Raw genomic sequence first — 17506 nt, 5'->3', positions numbered from 1 at the left:
CGTTCACAATACCTTTCTTGAAGCCTTTAACCAAGCAAACCATATCTCATTATTCGGCTTTTCAGAGTTGGCCTCTTTCTCACGCAAATATGCATCATATCAATACAAAAGCTATTATTAGAATATTCTAAAAAATTATTATACAAAATAATTGAAACAAAAATATTGTCTAAGTTAATAATAATAAACGTTTGAAACTTACATCTAATTCTTTGCCTTTCGGCATAATCCAAACCCTTGTACGATGGTCGGTGAGTTTGGAACGCGTGTCTCGAAAGAGTTCCGGTGCCGTGACCATCTTATCCTTCTTCTTCTTTCCCTTCTAAATAATTAAAACATGCATATAAGAAACTTTGAATAAATACTCTTAAGTTATTAAGCATAAAAGAAGGTTTTAATTAAAAAAAAATATAAGCATAAATATTAATATGTAAACTTACACCCAAAACACGATCCAAGAACGATCGTGATCCCCCGTAATGAGTAGGCTCGGCCACTCCTTCTTTCTTTCCTCCCCTTTTGTTGATTGATGCTTGGAATGACTTAGCCTTGAACCCGGGTAATTAACGTTGCTTCATGAGATCCTCATATGCTCAACCTACAATTTAAAATCGTGTTATTAGAAAATATACAATCGTATTAAATTATATAAAAAAATTAAATACAAGTAAAAAAACTAATTAAATACGTTTCATATGATCCGGCTTTTTATTTCTCTTGGCAACCTTATAGATGTTGTCCCGATATCGTTTGGTACCGATATCGTTGTACCTTTGACGGACAACATACTCTAATCCATCCGGCCAAGCAAAAGATTTCTACAAAAAAATAAAGTATCAAGTATTAGTAAAAAAAATAGCATCATGACTTACAAAAATAAAGTATGAAGTATTAGTTAAAAAAGTAGTAAATATTAGAATTAAATCAAATAAATTATATAAAAAAAACATACTCGAAAGATATTGAACCATTTCTCTTTTTGTTCATTAGTAGCCTCGGTCCAACAAGAAGGAACTTTACTCGTCATCTTCTGCTTTGTACTAGCAGTAACTCCTCGTACAACAGTTTGATCCTTAAACCTGAAATACAATTTATTAGAAAGTAGAAATATGCATTTATTATTTAAAAAATGAACAATTATAAAATAATAAAGAATAACACTTACCATAATCCCGCCGGATCAAGTATCATCCTCCAATCGTCGGTGTACTGGATATCGTATCCCGAATCTGACTCCTCATTCTCAGGCTCAACCTCCGTCGTCTGCTCAACCTCCGTCGTCTCCTCCTTCTCACGCTCAGATGTTGACGTACTAAGGCGTCTATTATTACCGCCTCGCAGCCTACCTCGACCTCCTGCCATCTATAATCACACAAATAAAATTATTAGAAAGTGTTAAACAACAACAACAACAACATCAGAGCCTTAATCCCAAAATGATTTGGGGTCGGCTGACATGAATCATCCTTTCGAACCGTCCATGGGTGAACGCACGCCTAAAAATGCGAATAAAAAAAAGGGAAGATGAAAAACAAAAAGGAAGAACGAAAATGTAATGGAAAGTCAAGATAAACTTAGGGGTTTTAAAATCGAATTCCGTCTTTCTTTTATAAAAACTTAAAATTTAAATCGAGAGAAAAGATTAAAACGATTTTTAAAAACCGAAATAGAGTTAAGGCTCCGGAATGAACCAGGTAAAATCTATAAGAAAGTGGTTGGTGAAAAAGTGTAATAAAGGAAAGAAAAATAAATAATTTATTTTTTTTAAATTAAATAAAAAAACATTAAATCTGTTAAAAAACATCAAATACTAAAAATCCACATGTATCCTTTCCCTCCGTTGTGCCCTCTCCGTCACCATATTCTCCTCAGGCCCCAGAACTCTCATATCGTCCTCTATCACTCTCAGCCATGTCTGTCTTGGTCTTCCTCTGCCTCTAGGGACCTTTTATGTTCTCCAAGTCTCCAGCCTCCTAACTGGTGCGTCCATAGGTCTCCTTCTCACATGGCCAAACCATCTTAGTCGGTTTTCCATCATCTTGTCTTCTATTGGCGCCAATTTTACCTTTTCCCTAATCACCTTATTCCTTAACCGATCTTTCCTTGTATGTCCGCACATCCACCTCAACATGCGCTTCTCCGCCACACTCATCTTTTGAATGTGACAATGCTTCACGGCCCAACACTCGGAGCCGTAAAGTAGGGCAGGCCTAATTGCCGTGCAATAAAATTTTCCCTTTAATCTTTGGGGCATATCTTTATCGCATAGAAACCCTGAAGCACTCTTCCATTTCAACCATCCCGCTTTAATTCTGTGAGCCACATCTCTGTCTAACTCCCCATCTTTCTGAATAATATATCTTAGATATCTGAAAAAATATGAACCCTCAACAACATTCCCATCGAAAATAATACTCCCCGCCTCTGTCGATCTCAATCCCGCCATCTTAGTGAACTGACACCTCAAATACTCAGTCTTACTCCTGCTCAGCCTGAACCCACGAGTCTCTAAATTCTGCCTCCACATTTCTAACTTTTTCTCCACCCCCTCTTTTGTCTCATCAATCAACACAATATCATCAGCAAACATCATACACCAAGGGATGTCGTCCTGAATATCCCTTGTCAACTCATCCATAACTATAGCAAAGAGAAAAGGGCTAAGTGCGGAACCTTGATGCACCCCGATGGTAATAGGAAATTCTTCCGTTCTCCCAACATTAGTGCGAACACTTGCACTAGCCCCCTCATACATGTCCTTTATGAGGTCAATATATTTTCGCGACACGCCATTTCTCGCCAAATCCCACCAAAGTACTTCTCTTGGTACCCTATCTTATGCCTTTTCCAAGTCAATAAAAACCATATGTAAGTCCTTCTTCTGGTCCAGATGATATTCCATCAACTGTCTCATGATAAATATCGCATCCATAGTCGATCTCCCGGGCATAAATCCAAATTGTTAGTAACATGTACAAAAAGATAACATATTATAGAACTATACAAAATTAATCATCATCCTCATCGTCATTATCATCATCATCATCATCATCATCATCATCATCATCATCATTATCGTCATCACTATCACCATCATCATCTTCCACATCTGCATCCTCCTCCCCCTCCCCCTCCCACTCCCATCCCTCTTCTAACTCAATATTAACCTCATAATCTTCCTCCTCTTCTAACTCTTCACCATCTTCATTATCATTCTCGTAAATGATTTCATCAGTTGGAGACAAAATTGTTCCATTTGATACTATTTCTTCGTGAAAAAAAGTTGTATCAGTTTGTGATCGTGCCTTTGTCTTAAAGATTGCACACCATGCCTTTTGATTTCTATCATTTATCGTGCTTGGATAAGATGCGAAATACACTTGGTGAGCCTGATGTGCTAGTATAAATGGATCATACTTAAAGTATGTTCGAGTACGATTCACTTCTACAAGTTTCTAACGTTCATGTACTCTCATTCCAGCCACGGAATTATCCTTCCAGTCACACTTGAATAAGACATTTTTATAAGCACGGTCGCGGCCATTATAACATATCTCAAAGATATCCTCTATTATACCATAATACTCATTATCATCAAGAGAAGAAATAGTAACCCCATAATTGCATCTAGCCTTACCTTTACCGTTGTTGAATGTTTGGAAATTAAATCCATTAACTGAATATTGGTTCCACGTTCTAACCATTCGTGAAGGGCCAAAGGCCAAACTCCTTATCAAATCATCTTGGATATTCAACTCAATAACATGGTTCTGAAACCATGTTGGAAATTTCTCTTCATGTTTATCCAAAACTTCATCCTTGCTCACATTAGGATGTTCCTTGATGAAATCGTTCACAAACTCCATTTCATATGACTCTAACATCTCACAATTAGATAGAACATAAAGGTGGGCACGATGATACTCCTTGTCATCCAAATATCTTGTTTTCTTATTTGATGAACAACCTTCACCATCATGAGTTTGAAAAAACCCGGGTAAACTTGTGTCAATTTCATCCGCTTTATAAACATTCAAGTTTCTTGCTTTGGTTTCTATATGTTTTTCAAAGTAAAGAGAACAAAAATTTGCAATCTCTTCCGTTAAATAGGCATTGCATATAGAACCTTCCATCCTAGCGTTGATACCAAATTTTTTCTTCACATGATTAAAAAACCTATACAAGATTCATTGATCGATGAAGTATGGTTAATAGAGTTAATATTAAATTAGTTAATTATATAGAATAATAATAATTATTATTATAATTTCAAATAAAATTAAAATAGGTAGAACTCTTACCTTTCAAATGGATACATCCATCTATATTGGACGGGTCCTCCAACTTTGGCTTCATAGGGTAAATGGACCGGTAGATGCTCCATGGACTTAAAAAATGTTGGAGGAAGGATCATTTCAAGCTTACACAATATTTGTGGTAATTCCTCTTTGAGGCGAATTATGTCATCAACAAATATTGAGGAGGAACATAAATCTCGGAAAAATTGACTAATCTCAACAATTGGATTCCACACGGTAGTCGGGAGGAGGTGTTTCAAAGCAATGGGTAATAATCGTTCCATGAAGACATGACAATCATGACTTTTTAAGCCATGCAACTTGAGCGTCTTAAGATCAACACATCAACTAAATTTTGATGCATATCGATCAGGAAACTTCAACTTTTGTAACCACTCACACAATACCTTCTTTTGAGCTTTGTCAAGAGTAAAAATGGATTTTGGCTTAGACCCGTCTTTGCGAATGTTCAATTTGGGACGATCACAAAAATTCTTTATATCTTTTCTTGCACCAATAGAATCAGAAGTCTTTCCTTCTACATCCATAATCGTGTGAATCAGTAGCTCAAAGAAGTTCTTTTCTATGTGCATTACATCCAAATTGTGCCTAATTAACATTGTTTTCCAATACGGAAGGCCCCAAAAAATGCTTCTTTTAAACCAACCGTTCTTTTTCTTTTTCAACTCTTTAAACTCTGCTTCGGTACCATCAATAGTAGATGGCAAATCACATATCATCTCCCATATCTCATCACCCGGTAGTCGATCTGGAGCATCATCAAGCACCTCTTTACCTTTTTTGAAAGCTTTCTTGTTCCTCCTAAGTAGATTTCTCTTTGATAAGAAGCATCTATGGCAATCAAACCAACTCATTTTCTTTGAATTCGGAAGCCAAAATGCTTTGCTCTCACCATGCATATAGGACATGCTTTTTGTCCCGCGGTAGACCATCCAGATAACATACCATAGGTTGGGAAATCATTTATTGTCCATAAAAGTTAATCTTTAAGTTAGAAATTTTGCTTTTTGGACACATCATATGTTTCCACCCCAACTTCCCACAAATGTTTCAACTCTTCCAATAAAGGTTGTAAATAAACATCCAATTTACCTTTTTGGGTTTTCAGGCCCGGGAATAAGTAGTGTCACGAAGATAAATTGTCTTTTCATATATAACCAAGGTGGTAAGTTGCATGGTGTGATCATCACGGGCGAACAAGAATAATCCCTACCAAATAAACCGAAAGGGTTAAATCCATCCGTACACAAGCCAGGTCGCACATTACGGGGTTGCTCGGCAAATTCGGGATAAATCTGATCAAATCGTTTTCATTCTTCTCCATCACTTGGATGACACATCTTTCCCGGAGTACGTGGATTTTCTTTGTGCCATCTCATTTGTTCGGCAATGTTTTTCGTTGCATACATTCTTTGAAGTCTTAGAGCGGGAGGAAGGTAAATTAATGGGTTAAGTGGTATTGGTTTCTTACTCTTTCGACCCCTCTTATTACCCTTATTGCCTTTTTTTTTCCCTTCAAAACAATATCTCCTTCACTTGTCTCATATGTATCCCTTTGACATTTTCTGCACTTGTCAAGCAAAGCATCCTCTTTCCAAAAAAGCATACATCCTTCCGGACATGGATCAATCTTTTGATGCGGTAGATGGAGACCTTTAACAACTTTTTTGGTATTGTAGAAACTTCGGGTCATGACGTTGTTATCGGGGATAACATCCTCAACCAAATAAGCAATACCATCAACGGCATTAAATGGCATATTAAACTCACATTTCAAGGTTACTATCCTAGAAGCGGCTTTTAACAATGTCAATTTGCTCCCTTCATATAACGGTTTTTCTGAAGCATTTAACATGTCAAAAACGGCTTTTGCTTGTGGGTGTGGCGGTTCTTCTTCACTCATTGGTACATGGTCATCATCTATATTAAAACTATAAAACAACAACCACTAGGACACGTGTCCTGCTGTGGTTAAACCTCAGAATTACTTTTCCCGCCCAACTCTATGTCAACTTATATCATCTTATTGGGCTGTAACTAGAAAGCATTATTTCAGCCCAACTCTATTTCACACATGTCCTGCTGTGATAAAAGTATGATTATATTTAGCTAACACCCAAATCATAGCCAAATCTTTGCTGCCAACGCATGTCATCTTAACTGAATCTTTCAAATAGGGAAATATCTTCAATCAAATCAAACAATTATACAATTATCAATGAATTGGCCAATATACAATTTCTATTATCTTTTGCCAAATATACAACTATATTCAAAATTCTATACGTGATATACTTAGCTGACAGCCAAATTTCTTTCCGAAAATTCTTTCCGAATAACCCATATATCTTCAATCATAATATATGTTCACCATATATTACTCCAGAAATCTTTAACCTGCATTATTACAACTAATAAAATTTTAGACTCAAAATCTTCCCTAAAATAACTTGCAAACTATTAAGCGCATACAATATATCTCTCCCTATATATAATACTCAATAAATCAATGTTGATAACGTACATTTACATACCACACAAAACATCAGACCACCTTTAGCATTGATGTCTTCCATGGTAGATCATGATATGATTGGGGCAATCACTCCTGAGAAAGGGACATGGAAAATCAAAGGTAGGATTATCTACTCGTGGGAACAAATCGTTCCAAAAACTACTGAAGTCACTAGCCTTGATTTTGTAATCAGGGATTCTGAGGTAAACAATTTATAATTTATAATAACTTAATAAATAATTTTGTTCCCATTTCATTAAATTAAATTAGTTTTCTGAAATATGTGTCTCACTTTGTGCAGGGTACCAACATACATGCTACTATACCCAAAAAATGGATGTTCAAATTTAAACCATTAGTCAATGAGGGTGAAGTGCGATTTCTTACCAATTTCAGTGTAATCCGGACAACAGGAGAGTTTCGGGTTACCAAGCATCCCTACAAAATTTTGTTCACTCCAAAGACCATAATCTCAACAACCAATGATGTCATCATTCCTACAAATTCCATCGAATTCGCTTCTTTCAATGATATCATACAAAACAAACTTGATAAAAATTATTTAGTTGGTATGAAAATTATAGACACTGCACATAAATATATCTAATTTCTAACCATTCTTAATTTAATGATAAATTTTTTGCACACAGATGTCATTGGTAAACTGCTAACAAAAAGTAAGATTGACGTCAATAAGGATCTAAAATCTATGCAGATTAGGTTGCTTGATTGCGAGTATGTACTCTCGACTTTTACATCAATATATTTAATTTATTATACTCAACGGATACTAACAATTTTACTACTTGTATAGGGGCCAAACGTTGATATGCACTCTTTGGCAACATATGGCTGAACAGTTGAATGATAGTACTGGCGATCTAGATAAATATCAACCGATAATTATCATCCGATACGGCAAGATTAAAACTTTCAAAGGTAGTGTCTTATACATAGATTAATCATAATATTAAATATACTTCACACTAACTGAACAATATTGTTGCAGATTCCAGCCTATCTAACTCACTTTGTTCAAGGATATTAATAGATCCTGAAATACCAGAAGTTCGTGAATTTATAAGAAGGTTTTCCTTTAAACCAACTACGCAACAAATAAAATAATTATCTAATAAATAATCTCTCTCTCTCTCTATATATATATAAATATATATATATATATATATATACATATATATATATATTGATAACCTTACATCAAAATATTTTTGGTACCTTTTGTTGCAGAAGCACACAGTTAGGGCTTAAGCCGACGTCATCCATGTTAAGTCATCTTTCAACCCACTCCGAGAAAGTTGAAAATGAGCTTCTTGAATTATCTGCTCGACGCACACTTGCAGAGATTAGAGAAATCCAAGAGGTATGCTAACATATTTATTGACACATGCCCTTTTCTGACAAGCATTTGTAAAATGCTTAATAGCTAAAGTCTCCCAAAAAAAACTTATTGCTAATTTTATGTTTTACTATAGGAAGGGCACTTTGTTACATTGGCAACCATTACCTCAATTGATACCGACTTTAGGTGGTATCTAGATAGCTGTAAAACCTGCAAATCTTCAGTGGAGTTAGATGACACAAGAAGGTGGCTTTGTGGCAAGTGCGAGGGATATGCTAAATTTGTGGTTCCGAGGTGCTTCTAAACTTTCTTTTTTTAAAAAAAATTTTTATTAATCAATCAAAATACACCTTATTCTTTGCACCCAAAATAATTTTTTAATGTATTACATGAATTATATTTTATTTACGTATATCTACTTTGTACCCTACATAATTTCTAAAATTATTTATACAGGTACAAAATAAGAGTTAATGTTGTGGACGAAACTGGAAATGCGACGTTTATACTGTTTGATACTCATTCTACCGATTTGATAAAACAGTCAGCAAAGCAGTTGAGAGATAACCAACTAACGGTACATCAATTCAATCTAATTACTTTGTGACAACAGCAATTTAGTAATTGTAATAATTCATAATTACTCAGTTTTGAATTCTTTTTTGGACAGCAAGGGGATCCAGAAACATATCCGAGTGAACTGAATGTACTTCTTAATAGGAGATTTTTGTTCAAAATCAAGGTCGACGGGAAGTATAACCTCAACAAAGGGTGGAAATCTTATGGTGTCAACAGATTGTCTGAAGACACTACCCTGATTGGAAAATTTCTTGAAACAACTAAGCCATCAGAGGTTGGTTGTCGTTATGATAATTCAAATTCCACCATATGCTATATAATCTAACAGCTTTGATATGATTACATTTGACAGAAAAGTAGCTTAGAAGGTGATTCACGTGATGAAAGCATATTACTAACTGATGGAGAAAAGGTAATGACTCATCTGATATACCCATTTACTAATAATTGATAAAATAGATTTGAACACAATTATAATAACCATATGGCTGCATAATATGTACATGTTAGGAATCCGTGCAAAGCACCAATGCGGATGAGTCTGTGACGAGTACATTGAACATCACACCCGCTAAACGTACGATAGAAAAGTGTCAACTTGAAGATGAAGCCCAATTGAGCACGACCAAGAAACATGTCATGGTGAAGGTGGCTAGCAATGAAGAGTGATTCAACTCTCAATTCTATTATTATTATTATTATTAAGTTATGAATTATTGTTATTTTACTTTGTCAAACATTAATTATGTTTTTGGTATCTTTGTCAAACATTAATTATGTTTTGGGTATTTTTTCAAAGTTTGAACTATGATAATAAGGTTTCCTAAGTGTTACTTAGGACATTACACTTATATTCTATAATACAAATAATTTAAAGGTTCATAGATTGTGTAATTTATACGTTCATATTTATGTACTCCTTTGACAAAAAATGTCAGCACATATCACATGTTACTTCAAAAAACGGTAGACTATACGATTTTTGTAATACCGGTACATTTTAAAAAAAAAATGTACCCGACAAATGAACCTAATAATTATATTAAAATGTTTAACAAACTTTAAAAAATGTACCCGACAAATGAACCTAACAAAAAAATGTACCGGTATAGCTGCTAGATCAGAGGGTACAGTCAATGTTTAACGAACTTACAAGTCCATTGATTGAAGTATCGACAAGTAGAAGGACATCATTCACAATAAGCATACACCCCATCAGCTGCAACACATCAGAAAAAAGACAAACTATAAAGGCGAGTGTATTTGGAATTCAGTGGGTACATGGAAAGCTATGTATGTCTCACCAGGTTCAACCCAAGACGTACATTTGACAGAAGAGGTACAATGATTCCCCAAAAAACTACATCTGTCAAAATCACAGCACCTGCAGAAACACCATATGACGACGTTGTGTTATACAAATTCGGCCTTCAGAATTAATATAGAAAACACAAAGAAAAAAACAGAGGTTACTCGGTGTAATAGATGGAAATGGAAGCACCCCAGACATGGATATCCCAAGACAAGAAGGCCGCAAGCAGATATTGAAGACAATATCATAACTATAACTAATCTTTACAAATGATGATGTCGAAATATTTAATTTCTACACTTCCAAACCATATTAATTTATTCTAAGATATTAATCCGAACCGAAGATTCATATTGTGACCATGTTATTTCATTCTAAAAACAAGTCAATACCATATTATTTCATTCTAAAAATAGGTCAATGAGGCCTGAAGATAGTACGGCTGATACTATCATATGAAATCTCATGAATATTATGAGGTATTATTTCAATATGAAATCTTACTATATAATGGCAATATAATGATCCTAAAATCTCTTGAATAATATGATTATACAAAAAATATTCTATAGCCCTACAGTAGATGTCCAGACATTTATATACCACATAATACTCTATAATTTACATCACTTGGCACCATTTGGATGCTTTTTTCATTTTTAAAAGACAATGGATCAATCGTCAAAAGTTGCCAGACAAATTAGACGAGCAATCACTAACACAAAGCGCCGACGAACTACACCAGTGAACCAAGGTAATTTCACGTCTATATGCATATATGTATTTCAAAGCAATTAACACCATTATTCTATATCACCTGGCATGATAATCTACAGAGAATACACAAAGTAGCAGCCACAATGCTAAAACGCCAACAATGGGAGGTCTCGAAACACCACGATCTACATTGTGCAACATTTCACACGGTAAGTAACTACCAATACGTAATTTGGTCACTTACTACGAACATTATGACGCAATCAGTAAATAGACATACTCATACTGAATGCGTACCTTTTTATATTTGTACAAAAGACAATGTAGCAACCTGTTGAAAGACAAAGGTGTTATGAGCAACTTAACTTCGTCCTCTGGATCAGAATCCAGTACAGTTGATAGAACCTCATCTTTCACATCTGAAAAATTTATCATTGAAAATAGTTAGATATTTCAACGTGTAACCTTGGTTGATTCAAACGTATAAAACTGTAATAATTCTGATATGTATCATTCAATAAGCAATACATGTTTCGTCGATCATTTTTCTTTGACAATATGGCCAATTCTAAGTATTGATAAATTTTTGGATGTATAATATGCACAGAACACATTCAGGTACAATCAAAATGTTGTACTACCAACAATGAGGACTCCAGAAACTCCACGAACTCCACTGAGTGACATTTCAAATGGTGAGTGACATTCAATTTAAAATAGTTTACAGTTCATTAAAAAAAATGTAATACATTCTCAAATAAATCTCAAATACGTTTATAAGTGTATTATTTTTCGTATCTTAATACTATAAAGGGCAACGCAACAACACATTCACGGTTAACCAAGCACTTTCTATGGGAGGATTAACTCAGCAATCTGGCTTAGGATCTACAATCAAAGATTCAACGGCAAATTGCATGAGTTCACCTTTGGCATCTGGAAAATATATCATTCAAAGTAGAGAAATAATACGGGGTGTATCAAGAAACTTGGCGAAATCACCTGGATCAACAATGAATACATTTGGTCTGTATCATTTACTTAAATTTATATTCACTATAGCGCGACTTTTTTAATGGTAGCAATTTCGTATATGGTTGTACACATCACCCCAACTCTTCTTATAGGTACCCAGATGACAAACAATCTAGGAGCTCGAAATAGAACGACATATGAAAAAGGTATTAGCATATTATTAGTACGCTAAAGTTATAATATTAGCATTATGAGTTGTTATGATGTGGCACAATGATATATACTAATTCACAATGCTATAGGTGAATGTAGCCACACCAACGGAACCAACGACATACCTATGCATACTATGCATACTGACGGGCAACATGGTAACAACGATGAAGGTAATGCATTTATCACATTTTTATACTATCTTTCCATAATCAACTTACCTCATTAAATAATTCTACATTGTATATACAATAATGTGTAAACATTTAACCAGATGACGACGACGACAACTCTGATGTTGCTGAATCAGATGAAGGTAAAATTGTCCCTGACACACATATGTTCTTATTTCTACAACAATTTTGACTTCTACCATAGTCCACACTACAGTTACATATTAACCCTTTTGTGTATTTTACATGTGCAAAAGAAAAAGATGACTTGATCATATTTGGTGAAGGTATTCACTTGAATGTAACCTTACTTATTATATTAGTCATATGTGTATCATAGTATATAATAATTATCTAACTATTTGTCTAGAGTATTGGGATATTGGAGATCCTACATGGAGTTGTGAATTCTGTGGAGCAATGATGTGGTTCGACGAAAGGGTTCGGAAAGATAGGAAATCACTTAAACCACGGTTTTCAATATGTTGCTTGCAAGGCAAAGTGGAACTGCCGCCTCTCAAAGAACCTCCAACAACACTTAAGGACTTAATCACTAAAAAGGATGACAAAGGGAAACAGTTTATAGAAAACATCCGAGCGTACAACATGATGTTTTCTATTACCTCTATGGGAGGAAAGATCGATAAAACAATCAACCGAGGCCGATCTACTTACACCTTCAGATTACGCGGCCAGAATTACCATAGCATAGGGAGCCTCCTGCCTGTAGAAGGGTCGTCACCAAAGTTTACCCAACTTTATATATATGACACCCAGGATGAGGTTTTGAATAGACAGCGTGCTATAAGGTAACTACATATAGTACTATTTTTTCTATACGAACGTTTATCCTTATCTGTTCTCCAATACTGGGCCAATTTTCAAAGCCATATTATTTATTAATGACAATGTTGCAGCCCGAATAATCCAGATGCATTCGATGCTGAATTAATTGAACGATTGACGCACATGATAGATACGCACAACATCCTCGCTAAAGCATTTAGAACGGCTAGAGATCGATTTGCCGCAGATGATTGCAAAGACATAAAACTGCGGCTAATAGGAAGAAGGGCAAAGGATGGGAGGACTTACAATCTCCCTACTGCAGACGAAGTTGCAGCTCTTATAGTTGGAGATATTGGGTGTGGAGTTGATGAGAGAGACATAATTGTCGAGACACAAAATGGGAGGCTACAAAGATTAAACGAGTTGCATCCTCCATATCTTGCACTTCAATACCCCTTGCTCTTTCCCTTCGGTGAAGATGGGTACAGTACTGATATTCAACATGCTAACTCTCACCATAAGGACAGAGATGCACCAATTTCGTTGACTCAAAAAAAAAATTCAAATGAAAATAATGACTCAAAAAAGAGATTCAGACTCACCATGCGCGAGTTTTTCGCATACAGAATTATGGAAAGGAAAGACGATCATTCCATTCTGTTGATTTCACGAAAACTTTTCCAACAATTTTTAGTTGATGGATACACAATGATTGAGACAGAGAGGTTAAATTTCATTCGTCGAAATCAAAAAATTTTACGAGCAGACAAATATATAAGTTTGAAAGAATCCGTTGCTCGAGGAATTACAAACCCTTCTGCTCGAGGAAGACGTATAGTGCTCCCTTCATCTTTCACCGGTTCAGCTAGATACATGATTGGAAATTATCAAGATGCCATGGCTACCTGCAAGGAATTTGGGTTTCCTGATTTATTTATAACATTCACTTGCAACCCAAAATGGCCAGAGATCACTAGGTATGTGAAGAGGATTGGTGTGCGGCCAGAGGATAGACCTGATATCCTATGTAGGGTGTTTAAGATAAAGTTGGATCAACTGATCAGAGACTTAAAAAATAAAAAACTATTCGGTCGAGTTCAATCAGGTTAGCCCTTTTGATATTATGATTTTATTCATTTTAGCTAAAATCACATCACAGTTTGCATAATTGATTCATATTTTGATTTCTATTTCTGTGTTATTTTTTCAGTTATGTACACTATAGAGTTTCAAAAGCGTGGCTTACCACATGCACATATATTGCTCTTTTTGCACCGAGAAGATAAATTCCCAAATCCAGAGTCTATTGATAAAATCATTTCTGCTGAGATTCCTGACAAAGAGAAGAATCCACGTTTGTATCAAATTGTGTCAGAGTTGATGATACACGGCCCATGTGGTAATGCTAACCGACAATTACCGTGTATGGAAAATGGAAAGTGCTCAAAGCATTTTCCAAAAAAACTTACTGAACACACCACTGTTGACAAAGAAGGCTATCCAGTGTACAGAAGAAGGGATAACGGGGTGAAGGTTGTGAAAGGCACATTTGAAGCTGACAATGGATATGTCATCCCGTACAATCCTACTCTCCTTCTAAAATACCACGCACATATAAATGTTGAATGGTGCAATCAATCAAGATCCATTAAGTATCTGTTTAAATATATAAACAAGGGTAATGATCGCGTTACAGCGGCTGTCTCTGCCGGTGATTCAGAAGATGTGGATGAGATCAAGATGTATTATGATTGCCGTTACATTTCAGCATGTGAAGCAGCCTGGAGGATTTTTGGGTTTGATATACACTATCGAACACCATCGGTTGAAAGACTCAACTTCCATCTCCCAGGGGAGCAAAGTGTTGTGTACAACGAGTCAGACTCACTCGATGCCATATTGGATAAGCGTTCTGTTGACGAATCCATGTTTGCATCATGGATGGAATGCAATAAGAAATATGATGAAGCTAAGAATCTAACCTACGCTGAGTTCCCAAAGAAGTTTGTCTGGAAAGCTAAATTGCGCGAGTGGAAACCACGTAAAAAAGGTTACTCCATTGGTAGAATATATCACGCTTCCCCTGGATCAGGTGAGCGATACTATTTGAGGACTTTGTTAAACCACGTCCGAGGTCCTACATGCTATGAAGATATAAGGAGGGTTGATGGCATCCCGTACAACTCTTTTAGGAATGCGTGTTACGCGCGGGGTTTACTTGACGACGACAAAGAGTATATTGATGGCATCGAAGAGGCAAGTCAGTGGGGATCAGCAACCTACTTAAGAAGTCTTTTCGTGACACTCTTAACTTCTGGGAGCATATCAAGACCAGAGGAGGTATGGGAAAAAACATGGCGACTATTATCAGATGACATCCTGCACAGACAACGAAGGTTTTTCCAAATACCAGGTAGTACCTTAATTATCAATATAGATTTAAGGATGCTCTCTTTGAATGCGGTTAAACACTTGCCTTTTATTTTTACTTTTTTTTAAAGCTAAAATGCGCAACCATATTTTACTGTTCTTATCAGATTTGCAACTTACTGAAGAGGATCTCAAAAATTACACATTGATTGAAATTGAGAACTTACTCCAGAAAAACGGAAGTAGCCTGGAGAAGTTTCCATCAATGACGGTGCCAAGTGAAATTTTCATAAGAGATAGTGGTAACAGACTTATAGCAGAAGAGCTTCGCTACGATAAGAAGTGTTTGGCAGAAGAATTATCTAAACTCCTACCATGCTTAACAGATGAGCAAAGGAACATTTACGATCTCATCATGAATGCTGTTACTAACGACCAAGGGGGTCTTTTCTTCATTTACGGTCATGGTGGAACTGGCAAGACGTTCTTATGGAAAACACTATGTGCCGCTATTCGTTCCAGAGGCGAGATAGTACTGCCAGTTGCTTTAAGTGGAATAGCAGCATTGTTGTTACCAGGAGGGGCAACCGCACATTCTAGGTTTGGCATACCTCTTAATGTGGATGAAGACTCTTTTTGTAGCGGTATAACACCAGATTCTGATTTAACTGGCCTCTTGATTAAGACGAAGCTTATTATTTGGGATGAAGCTCCAATGACCAATAAATTTTGTGTCGAAGCTTTGGACAGAAGTTTGAGAGATGTGATGCGCTTTCACAATCCGCAATGTGCTGACCAACCATTTGGTGGTAAAGTGGTTGTATTTGGAGGAGATTTTCGACAAATCCTTCCCGTTGTCCCCAAAGGAAGTAGACAAGATATTGTGCATGCCGCCTTAAACTCCTCATATCTATGGAATTCATGTACAGTGTTAAAGCTCACGAAAAACATGCGACTCCAATCAGCTAGCTCGAGCTCAAGTGCGAATGAGGTAAAAGAGTTTTCAGATTGGATACTGAAGGTTGGGGATGGCAATGCTGGAGAATGCAATGATGGAGAAGCTACTATACCCATAGAAGATGACCTTCTAATAAAGGAGGTGAACGATCCTATAGAGGCAATTGTTGAGAGCACATATCCATCTCTTCATGAAAATATGTGGGTATCAAAGTACTTTGAAGAGAGGGCAATTCTAGCCCCTACAAACGAAATAGTTGCAAAGGTCAATGATTATGTTTTATCGAAGATGACCGGGGATATGAAAGAATACTTGAGTTCTGATAGCATTAGCAAAGCCGAGGGATATGCAAGTAATCAAGAAGAGTTGTACTCCACTGAGTTCTTGAATTCCATTAGATGCTCTGGTCTTCCAAATCACAAAATAGCATTAAAGATTGGCACCCCGATTATGCTCATGAGAAACCTTGATCAGTCAGCTGGGTTATGCAATGGAACTAGATTGGTAGTCAACCAACTCGGAAACCATATAATCCAAGCCACTGTTATCACCGGGACCAACATAGGCCACAAGGTTCTCATTCCGCGAATGAGTTTAACCCCGTCTGCTAACAGTACACTACCTATAAATTTTCAGCGCAGACAATTTCCGGTGATGGTTTGCTACGCGATGACTATAAACAAAAGCCAAGGACAATCACTTTCGCATGTTGGATTGTATCTTCCAAGGCCGGTTTTTAGTCATGGTCAACTTTATGTTGCAATCTCTAGAGTCACTAGCAAAAAGGGACTAAAAATTCTAATATGCGACCATGATAGCCGCACTCTTAGCACTACTGAAAATGTAGTGTACAAAGAAGTGTTTGAGAATCTATAGAGTCTGATGTAATTTACATTATTTTCTTTCTTAATAAACTTAGTGTGCTTTTTTTTAAGTTTAACGATTTTCACTTATGAATATACTAAAGAGATAAAACAGAAAACAAACAAGGACACTATCCTACACTGAAAAACACACATGCATGTGCATCAACTTGAAATTTTACCAATAATTCAACATAAGACAGGTACACGAATTAACATTATTGAAATCTGGACAGATTTTAAACAACCAAATCAACGATCTCGATTTAATAAGCAATTTTAATCAATTACTCAGGTCATCAAAATCATATATATACCAAAAGTAATCAAACTTTGATTCTACCATTGATAATCAGACAATAA

At 36.0% G+C, this 17506-nt stretch overlaps 1 protein-coding gene and 1 long non-coding RNA gene across 2 annotated transcripts; both read left to right on the top strand.

Annotated features, from left to right (window-relative positions):
- Window positions 1-8341: 8341 nt before the first annotated feature.
- Window positions 8342-8921, top strand: LOC141629725 (uncharacterized). Its single transcript, XR_012537336.1, has 3 exons — window positions 8342-8488; window positions 8651-8771; window positions 8865-8921. It is a non-coding gene; the product is annotated as an uncharacterized LOC141629725 (long non-coding RNA).
- Window positions 8922-13555: 4634 nt separating this feature from the next.
- On the top strand, window positions 13556-17175 carry LOC141629721 (uncharacterized). The gene is made up of 3 exons (XM_074442683.1): window positions 13556-14057; window positions 14163-15365; window positions 15490-17175. The coding sequence occupies exons 1-3, from the start codon at window positions 13556-13558 to the stop codon at window positions 17154-17156; spliced, it is 3372 nt and encodes a 1123-aa protein (XP_074298784.1). The 3' UTR covers window positions 17157-17175.
- Window positions 17176-17506: the final 331 nt, after the last annotated feature.

This window comes from Silene latifolia, chromosome 2 (assembly GCF_048544455.1).
Source record: "Silene latifolia isolate original U9 population chromosome 2, ASM4854445v1, whole genome shotgun sequence".
Lineage (NCBI taxonomy): Eukaryota > Viridiplantae > Streptophyta > Magnoliopsida > Caryophyllales > Caryophyllaceae > Silene > Silene latifolia.
This window is presented reverse-complemented; position numbering and strand designations above follow the sequence as displayed.